The sequence below is a fragment of the Lactuca virosa genome, chromosome 4 (assembly GCF_052849685.1).
Source record: "Lactuca virosa cultivar CGN04683 chromosome 4, Lactuca_virosa_CGN04683_v6, whole genome shotgun sequence".
Lineage (NCBI taxonomy): Eukaryota > Viridiplantae > Streptophyta > Magnoliopsida > Asterales > Asteraceae > Lactuca > Lactuca virosa.
The window spans coordinates 186753428-186780252 of NC_136429.1; the positions used below are offsets into that span (position 1 = coordinate 186753428).

A 26825-nucleotide genomic window follows, 5' to 3' on the forward strand; every position below is an offset into this window, starting at 1 on the left:
CCAAACAATTGATAAAGTGGAGTAACAAAAAATAACACCGATAGCCTACATGCACTGATTCAAGAAGTAATTACCATATACTATACTAATCCAACGAAATTATATCAAATAATTTAGGATTCACAAAATAAAAAGATAAAACAGATTAGGTTAAACTTCATTCGAGGGTTAAGAGGCGAATCAGTGAGGGTAGAGATATCAAAGTGGCAGAGAGAGAGAGAGAGAGAGAGAGAGAGAGAGAGAGAGAGAGAGAGAGAGAGAGAGAGAGAGAGAGAGAGAGAGAGAGAGAGAGAGAGAGAGAGAGAGAGAGAGATTTGTTAATCGACGAAAACTAGCGAGATGCGAGAAGCCAAGACTCAAGAGACAAAACTTTCAACTTTCAAATTAGTATCAGGAGGCCGACGGTAATACATGGAGAAAAAAGTGATGAGGCGAGGAGGAAGAAGAATAACGAGGCGCCTCTTAATTTTGTGGCGGAATGGGTGGTGGTTTTATAGGGATGGTTGTAGATAAACAAGATGGGAAATTAGGTTAAAAATCAATGCTAGCATGATTATAGGAGTATTTGTGGAAGTTATTAATCAAATTACTAAATGTGATAATCTTAAAACACTTCTACCTCTGCGATAATATATATATATATATATATATATATATATATATATATATATATATATATATATATATATATGATAATCTTATTGCATTTCTATTGAACTTAATATTGTCATATAATGAAAAAGCAAGTTTGGTGTTGGACAAGGGTCACCGCCATTTTTGGCGGCCAAAATCTTTCACACAATAATACCGGCCAATATAGCGGACAACGGGAACAACATTTGCTAGCATTCCAAATTTTAGTGGCCGGTTGGAGAAGCTGTAAGGCTCTAACCGAAGGTAAAGCGTGAGGTGTAGCACTGTAGCCTCCTCAGCCAATATCACAGATAATAGTTTCGCCGGTTCAATATTTATAGTGGGTGGTTTTTGTTGTCATCGTCGTCTGGTGTGTGTATATATATATATATATATATATATATATATATATATATATATATTATCCTAAATGTTTTAATAATAATTAACATAATTATTTAAGATAATTAAAATTATAAAAAAACAGATAAAATAATAAATAATTAACTATCTAAAAATATAAAATAAAGAGTTTATACTCATTTAATATTTAAACCGGATCAAAACCACATCCACAAAGTAATCCAATTTCTTTTACAAACACATGGACCAAATTTGCTGTTACACTTTATTTTATTCATATAATTGGTAAGTCACATCCAAATTTCAAATCGACGAAGCTTCAATTTTGAATGCTCTTAAACATTTATATAATTGGTATATGGTAACTCATTCAAATTTCAAATCGAGGAAGCTTAGATGATGGCGGGTTCGACCCGATTCCGTTGAAGGTTAGTTGTTAACTTTCTATAAAATAATCATTTCCATATTCTTCCAACAATTTCCATATTCTCTAAACATAAATTACAATTTCCACTTCCACTTTCACTGTGTTTTTACTGTTTTACGTGTTCAAATTTCTCAATTTGGATTAATCACACGATCTCCAGTTTCCAATCGATTACTTGAACCTTTTGCTTCCATCTTCAATTGTCAATAGCTGGATCAAAAGATGGCGCAGAGCTATGAAGAATTGCCGGAGGAAATCTGGGAGTTAATACTGGACGGATTGGGCGATGATCGACACTCAGAGTTGGAATCACTTTCACTCGTATGCAAACGATTATTGGCGTTAACTAATCGCCTCCGTCTCCGTTTCACCATTGTTGATCAGACGTATTTCATTCACGGTACCATTTCTCCCCTAATTCATCGATTTAGACACCTCAAAACCCTAGATCTCAGTAAATTAAAGCACGGTTATCTCGAAACCGCTCTTCACGAGGTCGCTCGTTCTTCTGTTGCCTTGAATTTGGAAATTCTTGATATCTCCAACCACGATTCGATACCAATTGAAGGTTTGAAAGAGTTGGGATTGAGTAACAGAAAAATCAAGGTGTTGAGATGCGCCAATGTGATCAAACTGCGGGATGAGGATTTGATCTCGATAGCAAAATTCCATCCAGATCTGGAAGAATTAGACGTCAGTTTTCCTCGTCATAAATTCACAATCTCTGCGTTTCGTAATCACAGTATAAGTGAACTTATGATCACCGATGAAGGAATTCAAGGTTTGTCATCCGGTCTCAAGAATCTGACCAAAATCAACATCTCCATGAACCATCTTCTTACAGACAACTCTCTTTCTTATCTATCTTTAAATTGCTTGCGCTTACAAGAGGTGTCATTCATAGACTGTACAATGATCACCATGGAAGGTGTTCGATTCATGTTGCACAAAAGCCCTAATATAACATCAATCTCCATGCGTCTCATCTCTAATCTCCATAGATATTCTTCACTTTTCATCAACCCTACTACCTCCGGGAAGACCTTAAGCAGTCTCCACTTCAAAGATTCCGATATTTCTTACGAATTCCTAGAAGCAATCACAAAATCCCAAATCCAATTAAAAAGCATCTCTCTTTCTAACTGCAAAGGTTACACCATAGATGGAATCTGGAACCTCCTATACAGATATCAATCTCTCGAGTTTCTCGATCTTTCCAAAAACGATTCCCTCAGTGACACCTCCATCACAGGCTTATCTCACTATCTCCATCATCTTATCACCATAAAGCTCAACTTCTGCAAGCTAACAAGTAAATCCCTGTTCACTCTCATCAAAAACTGTCCCTCTCTTGAAGACATTGAAATGAAAAACACAGATCTTGGTAAAGAAGAAGAAGAAGATACAGTTATGGGTATTGTAATTCACCCAAATTCAAGTATCAGGTTCTTGAATTTATCAGGAAATGCAAATTTAACAGACAAATGCCTAATCAAGATCGCATCCCTTTGCCCTAATTTAAAGCTTCTTGATGTGAGCTCATGTTCACGTATCACATCCTCCATAGATGAAGTCTTAAAGGTTTGTCCTGAAATTATCCATTTAGGGATTGAAGATTGTTTAGGGGTAAAAAACATAGGATTAAATAATGAGCCTTTGAGATTAAAGAAAGTGTATATGGGTAAATCAGGGGTGAATGATGAAGGATTGGTGGGGATTGGGGTGAGGTGTAATGAGCTTGTGAAGATAGACATGAGAGGGTGTTTTCATGTGACAACAAGCGCTGTAAAATATGTTGTTAAAAAATGTGAGAAATTGAAGGAGATTAATATGATGGGGTGTCCTAATTTACACGTGTATATGGTTGATTGGATGGTGTTTTCAAGGCCATCATTGAGGAAATTGGTCCCACCTTCTTATGCTGTTACTAGTGAACATCAACGCAAGCTTCTTTTGCGCCATGGATGCCAAATTTGTGATAAGTAGGTTAGGTTGCTGTTATTGGAGTTGATGTGGGTGTTTTGGTCATTTTGTTTGAAAATAAGTTCACTTGAAGTTGCATTTATATTTTGTATTCTTCTTGGTTTATTTTGTTTGTTTTGTAATTAGAATTTGTTTTGTTTGATTTGTAATTAGAATTTGTATTGTTTGTGTTGTAATTAGAATTTGTTTTGTTTGTTTGTAATTAGAATGACATGTAGATTGTGAAACAAATGTGTGCAATTTTAGATTTAGCTATGGAGAGCTTTTATTGTATATTTGTTAAGTGTAGTTAAAATTTAGAAAGCCCGTTTACCAAATCATAGTATTTTTGAACCTATTTCTCATATAATCGTATTTGCAATGGATGAAAAGTAAAAATATATATTTTTTAATATTTGTTTTTACTTATATAACATCAATATGCTTAGTCTGATTTTCTATTATAACTTTTATCACGTAATACTCGGTATAATATAGTGGCGGAGCTAGCTAGATGGGTGGGGTACAACATCTCCAAAATAAAATTTATATATTAAAATTACATATTAATTTTCTATATGTAAGCACCCATAACTATCTTATATTAATTTTGTCTTTATACAACATATATCGACATACGTGATATAATTTCGGTCTGAAAATCCATTTTTTATATTTAATATAAAATATATATTCTTTCATTTAAATCATTATAAAATACGTATTTCATACATCATACTGTTGAAATATTAAGTCCTAAAGAGGTTCGAATCCATAGAAAATTAATAAGTTGTATATCATTTTCAATTGAACAAGATACCCTAAATATCGCCTGATTTGGAAACTAATTACACATATTTTGATACAAAATATTAAATTCACTCAATTTTTATTTATTTATCCATGTAAAATCTTAAACGACTTTACATGACTTGTTTTGAATAAGGAATCATAAACATCCAACAATTGTATTGGTAAATGTTTTTTTTCTCAAAATGCCATAAATATTCTGATAAAACAAACTCATATTCTTATTTGTTAAAATTTGATAGTTATGCAAGTCTAGCAATATAAGGAAAAAACAAAAACAGTAAATCCCAACTATTTATATTTTTAATCTTAGACAAGTAATAATGAAATAACATACATAAAATTATTCAAAACATAAAAGTAGTCAATTACCTTTTTATGTAGCAGTACTGTAGCAAGGTGCTTGATCTTTGTAGTCAGTTGGGCCACTGAAAAATATGGTCAAAAAGTATAAACCAAATAACTTGCAACCACTAACCAAGTTCAATCTATATTCTGATAACAAAAAACACAAGAATCAATGTTGAAATATAACTTGATAAATGGTTAATAATGATGATCGCCTGAACTATTCTTCTACTTTTAATATCTGGAAATCTAAATTGGTATCTAAGGCAGATATCATGAAAGGATTCCCAATAATGCATTTTTAACTTTCTAATCAGAACAAATGAAATATCAAAGACAGATTATTAATTGTACATTCTAACTCTTCATAATCATTGATATCTCTCCTTCAAGAAGAGGAAACTAGAGAGTGTGATTGTAACTTTAATTGGTCATAGATTTCCTCTTGTGTATGCCACCATAACTTGACTTAATGCTTTTGTAATGAAACAAGAACACGTCATGTGATACCAAATTCAAGGGTTCCTCCATTTATAAGAACCAAAAAGTAAATTGTTACTGAAAACTTCTGTTAACAGAAGTAAGAATTGAGTTCAATAGGCATAAAGAAAGTGAGAATCGAATAAGCCATAGAAATGAAATGCATATACGTGCATTCTTTTTGGTTTAATAAGGCTCTCAATTTCATGTGTTATTCGAAGACATTTTTCAGAATTACAAGTACAAGGTGTTAATTAAGGGGAAAGGATGAAGAGTCAGAGTTCACGATTGTAGATTTTTCTCTTTTCAATCCAAACGACATCGTGAATCTTCTAAAAATTGTAGCATCAATGGATCAAATAGTCCTATCATCAATGGATCGTGTAGTTGTCACTGCTGCTTTTAAGCATGTTAGAACATTCATGGTTTTCTATTATCATGCTAATAAAAAAGAAGTTTCTTTCACAACTCTACAAAGTATTTTGATTAGAGTTACCACGCTTGATTCTAATTTAGTGAAAGACTGAAAAATAGATTATGGACTATCTGGCTTTGTGGATAGCTGTTTAGAAATCGTTGTTAAGTGTTGCTGATTTGTTATTTGATTGAAGACTTTGTTGGGTAATCTTGATGGGTTAAGCTGGGTCATGGGTACGGGTTCGAATGGGTCGGTTTCAGTTTCCTTATGCACAAGTTGGATAGGTCAGACTTAGTCTAATAATGACCTGGTTTGAAGGGGTTTCAAAAACGTGGACTTAGTAGTCCTATATTTGTGGTTCTTAGCTGATAGTTTTTTTTTCCTGTTTCTTAGCATGTTTACTAGTATAAGTAGAGTAGAATTTCTTCCAGTTGTATGTATGTATTTTCTGTTTTCTATGAAAGAGATAATCCAGAAAAGTGGTGTGTGCATGATTGTTTTCTTGGGTCTGGACCATAAGATCTTATGGGACTTGTCACAACGGGTGAGAATGTTGAGACATAGTTTTTTTATGACAGTCTGAAGCTTTGTTGTTTATATCTGAAGTGGTCTTTCACAATCCGTATAGAAGTGAAGTTTTAATGTTTGTATTTGAAGTAGTTCGTAGATCATATTATACTCCATGTGATAATCTAATCCGAAGGAGTATAATATGCTCTACGAACTACTTCAAATACAAACATCAAAACTTCACTTCTATACAAATTAGTGTGAGCAGTCTGTATGTCTCATCATGTGTTCATGCCCATGTGTCAATATATATATATATATATATATATATATATATATAGAGAGAGAGAGAGAGAGAGGAATGATCATTTTGAGAACCTAAAGTTTTCCGAGAACCCGAGAACTAAAAGTGGAACGTTAGATTAAAACTTTTAATGACCTAGATCAAACATGACATATTTGTAATTATTAACAATTTCAATGGTAACATTGACTTTTTACAATAAATTACAAGGGTAGTTAAGGGATACAAATGAACATACATAATAATTAATCAAAATTAAATTTGAAAATACAACTCTCTCGCCGTCATTCTTTCTCCTTCATGTTCATCTTCATTCCATGAAATCGCCGAATCTCACCTCTTCATCCCAAATTTTGAGATGAAATCACCGAATCTCGTCGCATTCTTATTGTCGTCTTCAGTCGCCGGAGTGTATCACCTCCACCTTTACTCCTCCACACTCCTGTGAATCACCAATTGTCTCATTGCCGTTGATTTTCTCTAAAAAAAATTATTCATTGCTCCTCCACACTCATGTGAATCACCAATTTTTGATCTCTGACTCATATCCGTTCATCTATTTACATCTCCACCTCATTTAATCTCATCAACGGCGACGAGCGGCGTATTTCAGTGGCTTGTGTGGATGACTTTTAGGGAGAAGACCATCATGTATGTAAAAGGAGGAGAGGTTTAGATATCAAAGCCATTAAAACCACGGGTGCTTGAAAGGAGACCGAAGTTGAAGTCGACAAGCCTTTTGGCCTCACTTTAGGTCCTAAACCTAGTACTGGTGGTGGCGTTGTTATCACTGTGCAATTGAGGCGTCCAAACCAAACGAATCCTTTTCAATGACTTTGTGGAAGAATCATCGGCTCACAAAGCAGAGTCATCTTCCTCTCCAGCTCCGCCGCTAGCGCGGCCGCTATCAACTCTCCCTAATATCCTCGAATCAGAACTGTCTGGAGTCAGATCGACGGTCTCATCGCCTTCCACAACCATTTCTTCCTCTCTATCATCACTAAACGACTTAAAATCAGTAAGTTTATTCACATGATTTTGTTGTGATTGCCCTTGGAGACTTAAAATAAACTGTAGCAGCTTCAGGTCTCGTTGTCGTTCTGTAGCAGGTGACTATGAAAGCACTTTCTTACAATCTCAATTAATCGCATCATAATCTGTTCTTTGTTCATTAATAGGTGATTGAAATTTTAGCTATTTCAGTTACTCATGTTCAGTTTTATATTTCAATTAGGCTAGTACATAGTCCCACACGTTCTTTTATCATGTCCAGAATGATGAAGAAAACTTTATGCACATTGGGAAATACTTGAATCCTCGAAGATTACTTCCTTAGTTCCTCTATGTTATCCAAATTATAAACGTAAATTTTTATTGCATGATGCTATCTAATCCTGATTCCTAAAGGATAAGCTATGAACAAACTTGAATATTCAATTGTGACAATTTTAAATTGAGTGGTGATGATCCCCTTGTGCATAACTTTCTGACTTGTTGACGCTAGATTGTAAGCCATCTCTGTTCTTGCAGAGTTGTTTTAGGTGGTATATTCCTTGAAACAAAGTTTTGATCTTGCTAGTTGTAACGACCCAAATTTCCAAAAGAATTTTTTTCAATTTTAATTAATCAAACCATTTCCGTAAACCATGAAATCCCAAAACAATTGTTTTCAAATCCACATCCATTACAACTTTATTTAAAAACATCAGAGTGTCCCATAAAATGTTGGTGAGAGAGTGCACGCCGCGCCATCACGTCTTGCCCTTGACCTTGGGCTCAGATGTACCTGAAGCAAATCCACACTGTAAGCTAATGCTTAGTGAGTCCCCCAGAGCATACCCCACACACATAAACCACATAACACATATCAGATTAGCTATAAAGCTACACATATCACATAAGTCATGCATACAACATATAAGGAAGCCCTAGAAACCCTCCAATGTCTTACACCTAATGCCACTGGAACCCCCACCTGGTCTTATCTTCCATGGGAACCCCCACATGGTCTTCCTGCCTTGGGAACCCCCACAAGGTCTTCCTACCTTGGGAAACCCCACAAGGTCTTCCTGCCTTGGGAACCCTCACAAGGTCTTCCTACCAAACAAGACATAATGCAAACTATACAAGCAGATATACTAGGATGCCATGGAAACTGTGACATCCCCATTTTTACGGCCAGAAAAGACCGATTTAGTTTATGCTTTTTAATAAAAATCAGAGTAACTTTTTAAGAAAAGTGTTGCGGAATTTTGTTCCCAGAAAAACATGATAAATATGTTATCAAAGCATTTCCGAAGAAATGTCTTTTATTCCTTTTAAAACCTTGGGATGTCAACGTCAATACAGAAACATAAACATAAACAGAACTTACATTCATTTACACTAGTGATCTACATCTCTTTAATCCCTCAGTGAAGTGTAGCTTTATATCGATACCTGTGATGCAAATAAACTGAGTGGGTCAGGTTGGGAAACTTGGTGAGTACATAGGGTTTTCAACCCACAATAGTAAAGTTATTATGTTTTATCATCAAACAATTAACCCAATTACCCATCCCCATTATCTTCTTTAATTCCTAGGGATCTACCCTAAGAATCATCTATCACTCATTCCTAAGGGTTTTCCTAAGGAATAGGCACGAAGTCCATCGTCGCCAAGGTTTATACAACAGACACTAAATCCATAGCTGCCAGGGTTCATCCAACGGGTGCTAAGTCCATAGCTCTCATTTATCGACAGTATTATTTGCGGGAGTCCACCTGCAATACATGTCAATGGGTTTTTAGAGTACACCGGGTGAACGTATTGTTCACAACACCTACAGGTAGCGAGCTTGCTAGTGTTCCACAGACTGTCTAGAATAGTCCATGGTTGCCATCCGTACTCTGCTAGATGACGGGGCCATCGTTTGGGTAAAGGTTTCTCTCATTTTTCACCTCTCACCCTCATCTCATAATCTATATTACCTTTTATCTCATCCTCTAACTCATCTTTCATCACACACCAACTATTTCATCTACCCATGTTTTACCCAACATATTTGTAGATATAAAATACATATACAGTTCAGATCGGAAGAAATAGGTTAGATCTGTAAAGAAAATACATATACGGTTCAGATCTGAAGAAAAAGGTCTAGATCTGAAAAACAAAGTCTAAATCTTTCATCATACTTTCAAAGCATAAAATACATATACAGTCTAGATCTGAAGAAAATGTCAGATATGGAAAGATAGAAGTTTAGATCTTTCATCCAGTACAGATCTCAAGTATAAATCATCCATATATCAGGTTTAGATCTGAAAAGTTCAGATCTGCAGCGAGAAAGTCCAGATCTGAAGGAAAAAGTTCAGATCTGAAAGAAAAGGGTTAGATCTGAAAAAAATACATATACCATTCAGACCTGAAGAAAAGTCTTAGATCTAAAAGGAAAAAAAGTTTAGATCCGAAGGAAAATCTAGATCTGAAGGAGAAAGTTCAGATCTGGAAGAAAATGTTTAGATCTAAAGGAAGAAGTTCAGATCTGAAAAGAAAGAGGTTCAGATCTTTCATCCAGCAAACATCTCAGGTAAACAGACAACATATATTTAGACACATAGCACATAATTTATATAAAATACTTCATCTCTATGTGTAAGATGAAAGTGACTATGCACTCACCTGATAAGGAGTGATCCGGACAGCACTTTGCTTCTTAAAATAATCTCCTTTGACGAAACCGGGAAGTTTGCTTGAAAACCGGGCTCTACACGGGCAGAGTTTCGAACCGAAAAAATCTTTTTCTCGGATACTCCGGGCTCTCCGATCCTTCCTTCTAGAGATAGAAAGGTTTCCTAGGCTTCTTGGGGTGTTTTGGGAGGTTTAGAGAGTGAGTAGAGAGAAGAATAAGTGGGTTTTGGTATGAAAAATGAAGGAACTCTCGGGGGGTATTTATAGGCTGAAAAAGGGGTGAACTCGTTGAGTTTCTGGCCCAAATGGTCGAGTTTTTGACCCCCAACTCGTCGAGTTGTTGGTCCAACTCGTCGAGTTGGTGCCACGTTTCGTCATCAGATTGTGCCACGTCACCCACTTCGCTGCAGCACCCTGCCGACTTCTAAGACCCATAACGTTCGCATACGAGCTCCGTTTTCGACGTTCTTTATATCCACGCGTAGGTAAGGACAAGCTCTAAAACTTTCCTTTTGACCCCATCGGCTAATTCTCGACCGATTTTAAATTTAACAGTATGAGAATGTTACACTGTTAAACGACCGTGTGGAATTCACAACTTCTACATACGGAATCCGTTTTCATCTGTCTTTTTATCGTTGAGCTCCTATTAAATAGATATTTAATTCTCATTTAGGTTGTGTTGGCCAAAAATCGATCGATCTAAAATTCGAACTTCGGGCTGTACACCGCTAAGTCGAAACTTCGAAAAATTATAACTTCCTCATACGAAGTCAGATATGGGCATTCTTTTTATGGACGCTCTCGGTTTAACATATTCTACGACTTTCGTTTAGATCGCTAAGGCTAAAAGTCGCTCTATCGTAAATTCACTATTTACGCTTCCCGGCGCCATGCCGGTTCCGTCGCGAAACTTTGACGGGTCATAACTTCTTCGTTATAACTCGGATTTCGGCGTTCTTTATATCCCCGGAATCCTTGTTTCGACCACTACAACTTTCTTCATCGATATCGGGCTTATCTAACATTTTATTTTTGACGTTTATTTTATTATATCTTTATAAATAAGTATATAATCACATAAAAGCACATAATTCACATAATATTCAAATAATTCATCTTTATTACTTTAAAATAGGTTACAGTGGTTGACCTAGACTATTACATCAACACATCAATGCTTAGCCTCGAAACACGGGCGTTACAATTCTCTCCCCCTTAGGATGATTCCGTCCCGGAATCATGCATCAGCAAACAGATGCGGATAGCGACTCATCATGTCACTCTCCGTTTCCCAGGTGAGATTTGGCTCATTCGAATGTTTCCATCGCATAAGCACTAAGTCGACCATCTTGCGTCGCAACTTCCCCGTCTTACGTCAACAATCGCCTCGGGCTCTTCGATTAGCCTCTTAATCTCATCCATCCTTAACTCTGAAATTGGAATTATGTCGGGAACTTCTCCCGTGAACTTCCTCAAATAACACACATGGAATGTGTTATGAATACCATCTTGTTCTTCGGGTAATTCGAGCTTGTAAGCTTGGTTCCAATCCTTTGAAGAACTTTGAACGGTCCAATAAACCTTGGACATAACTTTCCTCATTTCCCAAATCTTATAAGTCCCTTCCACGGTGAGACTTTGAGCAAAACTGAATCCCCAACTTCGAATGTCATCGGTCGTCTCTTCTTATCAGCATAGCTCTTCTGACGATCCTGAGCTGCTAACATCCTTTTCCTTGATCACCTTTAACTTCTCAGCAGTCTGATGGACTATCTCGGGGTCCATAAACTGCTTTTTTCCGGCTTCAAGCCAACAAGACGGCGTACGACACTTCTGTCCGTACAAGGCTTGATAAGGTGCTATCTTAATGCTCGAATGGTAACTATTGTTGAAGGAAAACTCTACCAGAGGTAAGTTTTCATCCCAGTTACCTTGGAACTCTAGGGTACACACTCTTAGCATATCCTCCAACGTTGAATCGTTCTTTCGCTCTGACCATCGGTTTACGGATTATAAGCTGTACTAAACACAATTTCGTACCCAATTCCTCTTGTAGACTCCTCCAAAACCTTGACGTGAAACGACTATCACGGTCTGATACAATCGTTAAAGGAACATCATGAAGTCTTACTACCTCCTTCACGTAAGCATTTGCAAGCTTATCCATAGACCATCTTTCATTGGCTGCTATGAAGTGTGCACTCTTAGTGAATCGATCAACGACCACCCAAATCAGGTCATGACCGTCCTTTTTTCTGTGCAGCTTAGTCACAACATCCATGGTGATGTCTTCCCATTTACCCATGGGTACAGGTAAAGGTTCTAAAATCCCATATGGTTTCTGATGTTGTGCCTTAACTCTCGCACATGTTACACTATCTGCCACATACTTTGCAGCATCGAGCTTCATTGTCGGCCACCAGTAGTAGGGTTTCAGATCCCTATACATTTTAGTCTTGCCATTATGAGTCGAGTACATGGTCTTGTGGGCTTCTTCCATCAGAAGATCTCTTACTCCTCCCGTTTTAGGTACCCAAATCCTATCTTGGAATACCTTTAATCCTTGACTGTTTGTACCGAACACTAACGTTTTGCCCAAACGTTCCTCCTTTCGGTCATTTTCTCTGAAGCTTCTTCCTGAGCTTTCTTGATGCTCTCCATAATCGTTGAGACAACTTCAATCCTTAATGCCCTTGGCCTTTTCCTTTCAAGGCTCACTTTTCGGCCTACAACATCAACTACAACATTTGCTTTACCAGGGTGGTAAAGTATCTCGCATTCGTAATCCTTTAGCAACTCTAGCCAGCGTCGTTGCCTCATATTTAACTTTTTTTTTTATCAAAGAGATACTGAAGACTCTTATGATCAGTGAAAAGCTTGCACTCCGTGCCGTAAAGATAATGCCTCCATATCTTTAGTGCAAATACTACCGCCGCCAACTCCAGATCATGAGTGGGGTATTTCTTTTCGTGTTCTTTCAATTGTCTCGATGCATATGCTATCACCTTATCCCTTTGGGTCAGAACACAAACCAGCTCCAGATGCGTCGTTACAAACTACAAAGTCTTCAATTCCGTTCTCAGAAACACCAACAAGACATGACTTGTATAATGACTTCATACGTTATCTCTTCATCCTAGGTAACAGTCGTAACTATTATGTTTCCTTCGAATGAGTATCTAACTTTTGGAATTCTTGTCTGCAGGCGGTGCTCGATCTTGCACCCACTCCCTATCCCATGCTGAACTTTCAATTGTGACCTTCAAGTCACAATCTCGATCCTTATTGGAGACTCCTCCTTCTTTTTTTTAACAAACTTAGGATAAGTTCTTTCCTTTGATTACCATAGTAGATTGATGGGTCATGTTCTAATGACCTCTTATCGTATGATGCAACACTTAGACTCAGGTCATTTAGAGTCAAATTACAGAACGAAATATACCTTCCTTCATGTTTTAATGTGATATAATCACATTCTAGCATGTAGCACTTCTAGCTACAAGCTTCTTAGTTTAACAATTTTTACAATACTTCTATTGATTGCTTCGATTATCTTTCACTTCAATCTTCTGGCTTAAGTCGGATGCTACATCGATCTTGTTTCTTTGAACAACGTAACATACTCATCTTATTCGGACTCGATTGATATGGCCACTAGGGTCGGATTAACAATCATCTTCTTAGTCATTACCGAAACGATGGTAACGAAAGATATGAACAAAAAAGAATCGATTACTAGCTTCTTGGAAACCTTGTGACCTTCCCTGATCCAAGTGCGAGTCCTGTGCTTCCGGTAGCATATGTCTCTACTACCATTCACACCTACTCATACTCGTCCCAAGTATTGTCTCGCAGTTTTCCAAGTCACCATACAAGAAAATTCACACAACAGCTTAACACCTCAGATAGTAAAACGAAGGTATTATATTATTCCTAGAAACGATTACATAGGTGTTCAAGTTCACCCTAGACTATGCCTTTAATAGGTTACATCATATGATACTACCCTCATGGCTACTACATATCTTGATCTTCGGATGGAAAATCCTCACTCGTGATTCCTTGCGTTGTCACCTTCTTCGTCCAGGATTGTCTGAGATGCTCTTGCCTTCGGCTTTGGAGGCGCATTTGCTCTTACGACTTCATTTTTCCTCGGGCAGTCCTTAGAAATATGTCCTTCTTCTCTACAACCGTAGCACACCCTCTTACTAAATGTACACTCATTGGCGTAATGCCCAGTCCTTCCACATTTGAAGCAAGTCACCTCCCTTCCAGAGTGTTTATTTTTGCACTTCTCGCACCGTTTGCCTTTACCTCCCCCTTTGCCAGACTTTGAGAACAAATTGCTCTTGTTGGACCTTGAAGTCCCCTCAAATTTCCTCTTCTTTCCAACTTCAACCTTGTTGGCGGTCCTATCGTTGATCATTTCTTCGACCGACTTAGCAACCCAGATGGTTGCCTCAAGAGTTGGTGCCTGGCGTACCGGCACAGTAAGTTCATCCTTACTTTGTTGAAGTAAACGCCTTGTTTCTTCCATCTGTTGATCCAACATCATCCGCACCATTGCCTGTACTCCTGCCATCGTGATTGGTTCAGGTGCAACTGCTACTTCTGGTGCTTTCTCAGTCACTTGTGGCTCAGGTTGCGGGTTACCGTTCTGAGTCCGCTTCGAGTACTCACCATGTCGATCTATACACCAAAATCAGACGTTCGGTGTGTAGTGACGAGAATTCAGATAGAAAAGATTTATTTATGATAGACGTATAAATCTCATTATCATTCCGAAAAGTTACATGCCAGTTCTAATTCCGTAATCAAACGTTTAGAAACCCGTACACATAAAATTTCCAGATCCGATCGGCAATAGACCATAGATCCGGTAGCATCATAATTCATTTAGCACATAAAGCAATTTAGGCATCTTTCCTAAAATAAACTAGTGCTCGTGTCTAAAATATGGTAGACACTCATCTCACAATCACCGCTTAGCATTCTAAGTTTAAGTCTAGAAATTCTACAAATTCCTAGTTCGCTTAAACTAATGCTCTGATACCAGCTGTGACATCCCCATTTTTACGGCCAGAAAAGACCGATTTAGTTTATGATTTTTAATAAAAATCAGAGTAACTTCTTAAGAAAAGTGTTGCGGAATTTTGTTCCCAGAAAAACATGATAAATATGTTATCAAAGCATTTCCGAAGAAATGTCTTTTATTCCTTTTAAAACCTTGGGATGTCAACGTCAATACAGAAACATAAGCATAAACAGAACTTACATTCATTTACACTAGTGATCTACATCTCTTTAATCCCTCAGTGAAGTGTAGCTTTATATCGACACTTGTGATGCAAATAAACTGAGTGGGTCAGGTTGGGAAACCTGGTGAGTACATAGGGTTTTCAACCCACAATAGTAAAGTTATTATGTTTTATCATCAAACAATTAACCCAATTACCCATCCCCATTATCTTCTTTAATTCCTAGGGATCTTGTAACATCCCGAATTTCAGAAGTATGATTTAAGGGTTTAAAGTGTAATTTCGAAGAAGGGACTCGACGAGTAGGTATGCTTAATCGCCGAGTCGGAGCGGGTTTTGGGTCGCGAATTAAGTGACCAACTCGCCGAGTCGCAAGCTGGACTCGACGCGTTGGTACTGGAATAAGAAAAACCCTAATCTCGAGGGTTGCACCCTATTTAAAGGACTTTATGTCCTTCTCTCAGCCTCCTTATTGCCCTTGAGAACCAGAAAACCCTAAGCTCGTGTGTGTGAGGCCTTTGGAGAGAGATTGAAGCTTTGGAAGTTATTTCTAGTGGAAGAAACTAGAAGATCAAAAGGGCTTGCATCGAGAGAGTGGTGTAGATCCAGAATCTACTTCAGTTTGGGCACATCTTGGAGGTAATAAGTTGTTACCTTCACTCTTTTGCATCTAGATCTATTCATGAATGAGATTTGGGGCCATTTTGGTGTGTTTAAGATCTATTTCGGGTTTGGAGTTTAGATCTGAAGTTGCTACTCCAGATCTAGACTTGTGTTGGTCTAGAATGTCATAAAGCATCAGTCAATGAGTTGTTGGTGAAGCCCCTTTGTCTTAAACCCTAGCCCTAGAGTGATTTGGACCTTTAAATCCTTGGTTTCACGTAAAGTTTGCAACTTTACGTGGGAGTTATGCCCTAGAAGAGTGGATCTATAGTTTGGAGCCCCTGCATGGCTCAAAAAGCCTCTGTATGGATGAAGGACTGAAGGGACTCGGCGAGTCACATGGGTGAACTCGATGAGTCATATGAAGATAGGCATGAACTCGACGAGTTGGAAGAACAACTCGGCGAGTCTGTTGAAGATTGCCTTGGACTCGGCGAGTCAGGTCGCTGAACCCCAACCTCTTTTGGTTAAGCTTCGGATCAGTGAGTCGGTTGGCGACTCAGTGAGTTGGTCAGGATGGAATTCAGAGATCGTTGGACTCGACGAGTCTTGGGGTGACTCGACGAGTTGAGTCGTGCTATGAGAGTTTTCTGAGATTGAGAACTCGGCGAGTCGACGGGTTGACTCGACGAGTAGAGTCAATCAGGAAGGTTGACTTTGGCCAGGACTATGACTTTGACCTGTTTGACCTTCAAGGGTGTTACGGTATTTTAGGATATTTATGTCATGGTCCATTGATGGCATCAGGTGTTGGAGTTTGGAGCAGTGCTTCGGGTCAGTGTTTTCGTGGTTCGGTTCGGCAGTTGCAAGGTGAGTTATCCTCACTATATCAACAGGGTCTAAGGCACCAAGGCCGAACCTTTATCAGATTTGAATCCGGGTAACTGTTTGATATGCTTTGATTTGTTAGATTTGCATCCTGGTAATTAGGATGGTATTATTTTAGTGACCTGGTTTAGGTCGGTATCGTGGTATATAGGATGATGCTATGCTAGTGACCGGTTAGGTCGGTATCCTGGTTAGGATGTTGCTATGCTATATGATCTGCTGGATCGGGTTGTTGGCTGTGGATAGTTATGTGATTACCTGTTTATGTGCACATGGTTGTTTGATTAGGGTTCGGTTGAGGCGGGTCCTACTTTGTGCTGTAGGCCAACATACCCAGGGCGGACCGGATAGACCGAAGGCCCAGCGAGCGGTCCGGATAGGCTGAAGGCCCCAAGAGGGCGGTCCAGACGTGCCGAGGCTCGCAGAGTGGGCCAGACAGACTGAAGGCCCGGTGCGGGCGGACCAGTCATTCTGTAGACTCAGAGGGTGGACCAGGTGGACTGAAGGCCCGGTGCGGGCGGACCAGTCACAGTGTAGACCCGATATGCATGGCTGCTATGTATTGTGATATGATATGATATGACTATGGTTGTATGTGGTTGGTATTTTGGGGGAACTCACTAAGCTTTCGGGCTTACAGTTTCATTTTATTGTTTCAGGTACATCAGGAGATCGTGGCAAGGTAAAGGCGTGATCGTACCGCTCCTCATACTTCATGATTTTGTAATTTGGTTCTGGGGATACTCTGATGTTTAAACTATTTGAAAACAAGTTGTAATAACTTAATGGTTTTTTGAATGGGTTAAAATGTTTTAAATTGGCTTGAATTTTATGGGTGTTACAAGTTGGTATCAGAGCCTTGGTTTGAGTGAATTGGAGGAACATTCGTGTGAATCCAGTCTCAAATCAAGGAAAGGTTTTCAAATGGTTTTCAAAATAAGTAAAGGAGGATGCAGAGGGAACGATCAGCCGGAGCCAGTAAGTAGACCCCAAAATACCATACGAGTTATTTGATTATGTGATATGTTAGAGCAGCATGCTAGTACTAGGTTAGGGATCTTCAGGAATTGCATGATAGGATTGCCTGATTAAATGATGCCTGCTAGCCTAGGGTTTCCTTTGTATGAAATTGACATCATTACTGTAGTTATTTAGTGTATGCATCACGGTTATACATAATTAAGATCTTATAGCCTGAGAATGTTTGATTTGGCCTTATCTTCTGTTCTTGTATGATTGGGAGCTTAGGGTAGGATTGGATATTCGAAAGTTTATAGGGTCCAGCGTTATGTATGACTAGCATACACTAGTGCTGCAGGGTTGGTGGAAGTTTCATGGATGGGTGGGTTGTATGGGACCAGTAGGTCGGTTATGAGATAGTTGTGCTCCTCTAGGAGTGAGGATCTATCGCTCGCTATGTATATGTATATTGTAGGGTGTTGTGGTGATACTTGAGACAAATATGGGTAGGTGTGGAAGGTAGTATGGGCCCGTACTACTGAAAGCACATGACCCATACGCGTATCAAGGAAGTCACAACCCCTAGGGTTGGGTAGGGAGTTGGTTCCCTGTTATATTATGGATTATCAGAGATCTTTCTGGTGCCTTACCAGAATGGTGGTTACGTGACGTCTTGAGACCGGATCCAGGTTAGGATCGGGAGTTGGCAGCTAGGATAGGCCAGCATTGTTAGAGGATCATGTCAGTGAGATCATCCGGGAGGAGGTGATTGAGATTGTTCGGGGACAGTTTCTGGAGATGTTGGGTCTATCAAGACCGTTATGGTCGAGTATTTCGACGAGCGCTATACAGCTAGTGCCGAGACGATTGTCGTGGCAGCTTTAGCAGCTGTAACAACGGCAGGGGGAGGAGCCAGTTAGGATTTCTAGTATCGGGACTTCGATGATGCGAAGCCCCGACTTTTGATAGGGTTCAGGACCCGGTTATATCCATGAGGTACCATATGACATGAAGGAATGTTGCTTTACATGTTCATGTTCTACTGACCAGAAGGTCAGGCACGCTCTAAACCTGCTAAGGTCCGGGGCGAAGGATTGGTGGGGACTTGTTATTGGGACGTATTATGAGGAGCAGAGAGCTGCAGTTACTTGGGATCAGTGAGGTGTTATGTACTTGTTACAGTCTGCGGGTTAAGCGGAGAGTCTAGCACATGCGATTCTAGATTGAGGCTTCGGGGGTTTTGCTCGAGGCCGGAATGTGAGTCGCGGGGACTCCGGAAAGGAGTAATGATTATGTTCAGCTGGAGTTATGCAACTGGAATTAAATTGGTTATAGGATTTTGATAGTTAGGAGTTGTAGATGGTTAATTCCCAGGAGTTTAGATGATCGGAAGATAGGTTATATGATCTCTTTGCTAGGTATAGCATCTGCGATGTGAGAAGTGTTCAGCTGAGATTCAAACTTCCTTAGAGTTCGGATGTACGGTAACGAGAGGGTTGTTCTGCGAAGGTTTCTCACTCCTAAGGAAATCAGTTCATGGATAAGGGGAATATATCGAGTAGGGACGTTTGAGCTATGCCGGTTTCGCCATCGGTAGTTAGTAGTTGGTGCACTAATTGGGGAGAATTGGAAAATTCTCAGGTGAAACAGCAAGCATCCAAGGTTGGTTAGCTATTTGGATTCGGCAGTGTCTTTAGCTGAGAGTGTGGTCTGATTAGAGCAGGTGATAGACACGTAGGGCAAGGAGCAGACCGTGGTTTCAGATGAGGTGGTTGATTGACATGAGGCCTGGGGTTAGGCCGGGGTTAAAATTCTTAGAATGGATCTGAAGTTCGGAACCCCAAGAGGGCTAGAACAGTCTACATGGGAGAGGTTCCCGGGAAGAATGGTTCAGGGTGGTGTACAAAAGTTTTGAGCGGTCCGGATAGACTGAAGGCCGATGGGCGTACCAGTCAGGCCGAAGGCTCGAAGGACGGTCCAGACAGGCTGAAGGCCCAAGAGGGCGGTCCAGACATGCTGAAGGTTATGAGAGTGGTCCAGATAGGATGAAGGCCTGGTAAGGCGGTCCAGTCATGCTGAAGACTCTGTATGTGTTAGTAGACCTGTATGCGGAGATTGACTGAGTATGTTGCTATGTAATAGCAATCAGTAAGTCTGGCCCTAAGTATTGATCATGAGAATGGAGCTAGCTGAAGGCTGTGTGTGGGCCTTGTTAGATATGTGATCAGATTCTGAGTATATGGGAGTTTCGGAGTAGCAGTTGCTCTACAAATGGATAGTGTAGAGTGGAGTTTTAGCACCATGGCATGTGTTGATGTGGTAAAGGACGTCGGGTAGACTTCCTTGAATAATGGAAGGGAAAGGTATGTAGCTCCGGGAAGGAGTGTGAATGGATGATCGAAGGTATTTCAGTATGGGCAGTGAAAATTGAGATTGTACTAGTTATATGGGAGCACATCTGGTTTGGGTGTCTGTTGAGGTTGTGGAATGATTTTCGGTGGTGTTGAATCCGAGGAGCTCGGAAAAGATGCAAGAACAGATCCTTGGATTGCAAGTATGGTTATAGTCTTGAGTTATGTATGTAGTGGTACTTCATCCTAGGGATGACTGGACCCATCGTAGGCGTGCCTGGTATTCCAGCCCGAGGCTGATTGGGCCGGATACGAGGTGTATATGCGTTATAGATGAGTGTTCGTGGGAGTTGCTCGGAGCTGAAGAATTCGTTATCATGTCAGCGCGGAAAGGGATTGGATTCAGGAAGGAAACAGGATGAGTTCCTAACAGTGCAATTTGATAGAAGTTGCGCCTGTTGGGCAAGGGATAGCAGATTAGTACTGGGTCACGGCCCGGTGGTTTATAACGGTATCCAGTTTTCACAAGCTGCGAATGAATGTGTAAGACATGAATATGGTAGTATCATCAAGTGATACTTAGTTGATATGTGTTGTCATCGGGGATAAGAAGCCGGCGGTCGGCTTTGATCAGTTGTCAGGGCCCTGCAGGGGGAAGGGATTGATTTTTTTTTGGGATTCGATAGTAGTGTCTAAAGAGACGTGGGTCGGTTGAGATCGAAGGTTGCATCGAAGGAGTGTTATCCAAAATCGTGTGCTGAAGTAGGCTTCGAGGACGAAGCCTAATTTAAGTGGGGGAGAGTTGTAACATCCCGAATTTCAGAAGTATGATTTAAGGGTTTAAAGTGTAATTTCGAAGAAGGGACTCGACGAGTAGGTATGCTTACTCGCCGAGTCGGAGCGGGTTTTGGGTCGCGAATTAAGTGACCAACTCGCCGAGTCGCAAGCTGGACTCGACGCGTTGGTACTGGAATAAGAAAAACCCTAATCTCGAGGGTTGCACCCTATTTAAAGGACTTTATGTCCTTCTCTCAGCCTCCTTATTGCCCTTGAGAACCAGAAAACCCTAAGCTCGTGTGTGTGAGGCCTTTGGAGAGAGATTGAAGCTTTGGAAGTTGTTTCTAGTGGAAGAAACTAGAAGATCAAAAGGGCTTGCATCAAGAGAGTGGTGTAGATCCAGAATCTACTTCAGTTTGGGCACATCTTGGAGGTAATAAGCTGTTACCTTCACTCTTTTGCATCTAGATCTATTCATGAATGAGATTTGGGGCCATTTTGGTGTGTTTAAGATCTATTTCGGGTTTGGAGTTTAGATCTGAAGTTGCTACTCCAGATCTAGACTTGTGTTGGTCTAGAATGTCATAAAGCATCAGTCAATGAGTTGTTGGTGAAGCCCCTTTGTCTTAAACCCTAGCCCTAGAGTGATTTGGACCTTTAACTCCTTGGTTTCACGTAAAGTTTACAACTTTATGTGGGAGTTATGCCCTAGAAGAGTGGATCTATAGTGTGGAGCCCCTGCATGGCTCAAAAAGCATCTATATGGATGAAGGACTGAAGGGACTCGGCGAGTCACATGGGTGAACTCGGTGAGTCATATGAAGATAGGCATGAACTCGACGAGTTGGAAGAACAACTCGGCGAGTCTGTTCTTGGACTCGGCGAGTCTGTTCTTGGACTCGGCGAGTCAGGTCGCAGAACCCCAACCTCTTTTGGTTAAGCTTCGGATCAATGAGTCGGTTGGCGACTCAGTGAGTTGGACAGGATGGAATTCAGAGATCGTTGGACTCGACGAGTCTTGGGGTGACTCGGCGAGTTGAGTCATGCTATGAGAGTTTTCTGAGATTGAGAACTCGGCGAGTCGACGGGTTGACTCGGCGAGTAGAGTCAATCAGGAAGGTTGACTTTGGCCAGGACTATGACTTTGACCTGTTTGACCTTCAAGGGTGTTATGGTATTTTAGGATATTTATGTCATGGTCCATTGATGGCATCAGGTGTTGGAGTTTGGAGCAGTGCTTCGGGTCAGTGTTTTCGTGGTTCGGTTCGGCAGTTGCAAGGTGAGTTATCCTCACTATATCAACAGGGTCTAAGGCACCAAGGCCGGCCCTTTATCGGATTTGAATCCGGGTAACTATTTGATATGCTTTGATTTGTTAGATTTGCATCCTGGTAATTAGGATGGTATTATGTTAGTGACCTGGTTTAGGTCGGTATCGTGGTATATAGGATGATGCTATGCTAGTGACCGGTTAGGTCGGTATCCTGGTTAGGATGTTGCTATGCTATATGATCTGCTGGATCGGGTTGTTGGTTGTGGATAGTTATGTGATTACCTGTTTATGTGCACATGGTTGTTTGATTAGGGTTCGGTTGAGGCGGGTCCTGCTTTGTGCTGTAGGCCAACATACCCAGGGCGGACCGGATAGACCGAAGGCCCAGCGAGCGGTCCGGATAGGCTGAAGACCCCAAGAGGGCGGTCCAGACGTGCCGAGGCTCGGAGAGTGGGCCAGACAGACTAAAGGCCCGGTGCGGGCAGACCAGTCATACTGTAGACTCAGAGGGTGGACCAGGTGGATTGAAGGCCTGGTGCGGGCGGACCAATCACACTGTAGACCCGATATGCATGGCTGCTCTGTATTGTGATATGATATGATATGACTATGGTTGTATGTGGTTTGTATTTTGGGGGAACTCACTAAGCTTTCGGGCTTATAGTTTCAGTTTATTGTTTCAGGTACATCAGGAGATCGTGGCAAGGTAAAGGCGTGATCGTACCGCTCCTCATACTTCATGATTTTGTGATTTGGTTCTGGGGATACTCTGATGTTTAAACTATTTGAAAACAAGTTGTAATAACTTTATGGTTTTTTGAATGGGTTAAAATGTTTTAAATTGGCTTGAATTTTATGGGTGTTACAGATTTACCCTAAGAATCATCTATCACTCATCCCTAAGGGTTTTCCTAAGGAATAGGCACGAAGTCCATCGTCGCCAAGGTTTATACATCAGGCACTAAATCCATAGCTGCCAGGGTTCATCCAACGGGTGCTAAGTCCATAGCTCTCATTTATCGACAATATTATTTGCGGGAGTCCACCTGCAATACATGTCAATGGGTTTTTCGAGTACACCGGGTGAACGTATTGTTCACAACACCTACAGGTAGCGAGCTTGCTAGTGTTCCACAGACTGTCTAGAATAGTGCATGGTTGCCATATGTACTCTGCTAGATGACGGGGCTATCGTTTGGGTAAAGGTTTCTCTCATTTTTCACCTCTCACCCTCATCTCATAATCTATATTACCTTTTATCTCATCCTCTAACTCATCTTTCATCACACACCAACTATTTCATCTACCCATGTTTTACCCAACATATTTGTAGATATAAAATACATATACAGTTCAGATCGGAAGAAATAGGTTAGATCTGTAAAGAAAATACATATACGGTTCAGATCTGAAGAAAAAGGTCTAGATCTGAAAAACAAAGTCTAAATCTTTCATCATACTTTCAAAGCATAAAATAAATATACAGAAAAGGTCAGATCTGGAAAGATAGAAGTTTAGATCTTTCATCCAGTACAGATCTCAAGTATAAATCATCCATATATCAGGTTTAGATCTGAAAAGTTCAGATCTGCAGTGAGAAAGTCCAGATCTGAAGGAAAAAGTTCAGATCTGAAAGAAAAGGGTTAGATCTGAAAAAAATACATATACCATTCAGACCTGAAGAAAAGTCTTAGATCTAAAAGGAAAAAAAAATTAGATCCGAAGGAAAATCTAGATCTGAAGGAGAAAGTTCAGATCTGGAAGAAAATGTTTAGATCTAAAGGAAGAAGTTCAGATCTGAAAAGAAAGAGGTTCAGATCTTTCATCCAGCAAACATCTCAGGTAAACAGACAACATATATTTAGACACATAGCACATAATTTATATAAAATACTTCATCTCTATGTGTAAGATGAAAGTGACTATGCACTCACCTGATAAGGAGTGATCCGGACAACACTTCGCTTCTTAAAATAATCTCCTTTGACGAAACCGGGAAGTTTGCTTGAAAACCGGGCTCTACACGGGCAGAGTTTTGAACCGAAAAAATCTTTTTCTCGGAGACTCCGGGCTCTCCGATCCTTCCTTCTAGAGATAGAAAGGTTTCCTAGGCTTCTTGGGGTGTTTTGGGAGGTTTAGAGAGTGAGTAGAGAGAAGAATAAGTGGGTTTTGGTATGAAAAATGAAGGAACTCTCGGGGGGTATTTATAGGCTGAAAAAGGGGTGAACTCGTCGAGTTTCTGGCCCAAATGGTTGAGTTTTTGACCCCCAACTCGTCGAGTTGTTGGTCCAACTCGTCGAGTTGGTGCCACGTTTCGTCATCAGATTGTGCCACGTCACCCACTTCGCTGCAGCACCCTGCCGACTTCAAAACCCCATAACTTTCGTATACGAGCTCCGTTTTCGACGTTCTCTATACCCACGCGTAGGTAAGGACAATCTCTACAACTTTCCTTTTGACCCCATCGCCTAATTCTCGACCGATTTTAAATTTAACAGTATGAGAAGGTTACACTGTTAAACGACCGTGTGGAATTCACAACTTCTACATACGGAATCCGTTTTCATCTGTCTTTTTATCGTTGAGCTCCTATTAATGAGATATTTAATTCTCATTTTGGTTGTGTTGGCCAAAAATCGATCGATCTAAAATTCGAACTTTGGGCTGTACACCGCTAAGTCGAAACTTCGAAAAATCATAACTTCCTCATACGAAGTCAGATTTGGGCGTTCTTTTTATGGATGCTCTCGGTTTAACATATTCTACGACTTTCGTTTAGATCGCTAAGGCTAAAAGTCACTCTATCGTAAATTCACTATTTACGCTTCCCGGCGTCGTGCCGGTTCCGTCGCGAAACTTCCACGGGTCATAACTTCTTCGTTATAACTCGGATTTTAGCGTTCTTTATATCCCCAGAATCCTTGTTTCGACCACTACAACTTTCTTCATCGATATCGGGCTTATATAACATTTTATTTTTGACGTTTATTTTATTATATCTTTATAAATAAGTATATAATCACATAAAAGCAAATAATTCACATAATATTCAAATAATTCATCTTTATTACTTTAAAATAGGTTACAGTGGTTGACCTAGACTATTACATCAACGCATCAATGCTTAGCCTCGAAACACGGGCGTTACAGAAACCCTCCAAGGTCTTATACCAAATGCCATGGGAACCCCCACGTGGTCTTCCATGCAAATGTCATACTATCATATCGCATATTCAATCAACAATCTGTATCACATAAAATGGGCCGACCTTGGTGCCTTATGCCCATTGGTATGGTGAGATGACTCACCTCTGTCCGAAGAATCCGAAAGTTGTTTTCCTAAATGTCCGCAACCACCCATACTGAATAATAACATTAACCAATGTTAGGACTTCACTTGATCAAAGGGAAACCCAAACCCCAAGTCCTTCCGTAAAGGCCCAAATATTCTTCCTTTGTTAATGGGCCCAAAGTCCATGTCCAAAAATCATTAATGGGCCTCATGGACCAATAAGGCCCAATCATAACATCCATGGCCCAAAACAGATGAACTGGCCCACCATCCCAAAATACGTCCAGGCCCAATAACCAATTGAGGCCCAACAGTTCAAAGGCCCAAAACGAACTCCAAGCCTATCTGTTGTGTGTACGCTTAGCGTACCACCCTGGTATGCGCAGCGTACTGAGTCTCTGGGCCTAACGCGCTGCGTACGCCAGGTTACGCCCATCGAACTAACCGATTAAGCACTTTCTCCATTAAGTGCTTAATACTCGATTCTCTCACGTCCAAAAGTCAGATCTAGGCTTATTAAGATGACCTAGGGAATAAAGTTGGCAACTTTATGCCTTTTCATGTCTCATATGTTCCCAACACTCCCATTAAGACCTTTTAAAGGGTCTTAACCCATGCATGAGGTCAAAACACCCACCAAGACTTCATTTTTATGCTATAAATGGACCAAGGGACCCCAGATCTAACATTTCCATCCTCTGGAGTTGCCCAACTCACAAGAGGAGATCCAAAACCAACAAAGGGAACAAAAATAGAAAACCCTAGCTATATCTAATGATTAAGGTGGAAAGGTCCAAGCTTTATACCTCCAGAAGCTCCTCAAGGTGAACTAGATGCAGATTCTTGAAGCCCAATGTCACTCCAAGATTCCTTGACAATTTCTCCTTCTTGAATGACACTAAAAATGGCCACCAACACCCTTTTTAAGCTCAAAATGGTCTCACAAGCTCTCTCTGGAGTAGAAGAACGAACTAAGGCTATGGAGGCTCTCTAGGGTTAAGTCCAAGGGGCTTAAGGACATTTAAATAAGCCTCAAGTTTGAAATTTAAGGTTTGAACATCCAGCACGTACGCCCAGCGTACGTGCTGCCCCTCCGCGATCATCCTTGCATAGTACGCTAAGCGTACTCATAAGTACGCCCAACGTACTTAAGGGGCTATTATGCTAAAAATAGATTTCTTCAAGGGTTTCAAGGCAATACCTGATTTGGAGTGTTACAACTCTCCCCCACTTGTGCTAGACTTCATCCTCGAAGTCCGTAGCTGTAAATAGATCGAGATAATGCTCGCGCATCACCTCTTCTGGCTCCCATGTCCATTCGGAGCCTCTTCGGTGCTGCCATTGCACCTTTACAAGCTTCACTTCCTTATTCCGAAGACCCTTTGTCTTCATGTATAAGATGGAAACCGACCTCTCAATGTAGTTCAGGCTCCCATCTACCTGAATATCGTCCAGTGAAATGACTGCGGACTCGTCAGTGACACACTTCCGA

General features: G+C 40.3%; 1 protein-coding gene across 2 annotated transcripts; it reads left to right on the top strand.

The window, feature by feature from the left end:
* Window positions 1-1293: 1293 nt before the first annotated feature.
* LOC145107841 (RNI-like superfamily protein) lies at window positions 1294-3679 on the top strand. 2 transcript variants are annotated; one of them, XM_079044796.1, is made up of 2 exons: window positions 1294-1424; window positions 1634-3679. In XM_079044796.1, the coding sequence occupies exon 2, from the start codon at window positions 1646-1648 to the stop codon at window positions 3407-3409; it is 1764 nt and encodes a 587-aa protein (XP_078900922.1). In that variant the 5' UTR covers window positions 1294-1424; window positions 1634-1645; the 3' UTR covers window positions 3410-3679. The 2 variants fall into 2 exon arrangements, with proteins under 2 accessions (XP_078900922.1, XP_078900923.1); XM_079044797.1 differs by having other exon boundaries at window positions 1298-1424; window positions 1584-3679.
* The last annotated feature ends 23146 nt before the right edge of the window (window positions 3680-26825 follow it).

What these genes read in the sequence shown, in the direction of transcription:
- LOC145107841 (XM_079044796.1), top strand. Translation starts at nt 1,646, where the DNA reads ATGGCGCAGAGCTATGAAGAATTGCCGGAGGAAATCTGGGAGTTAATA.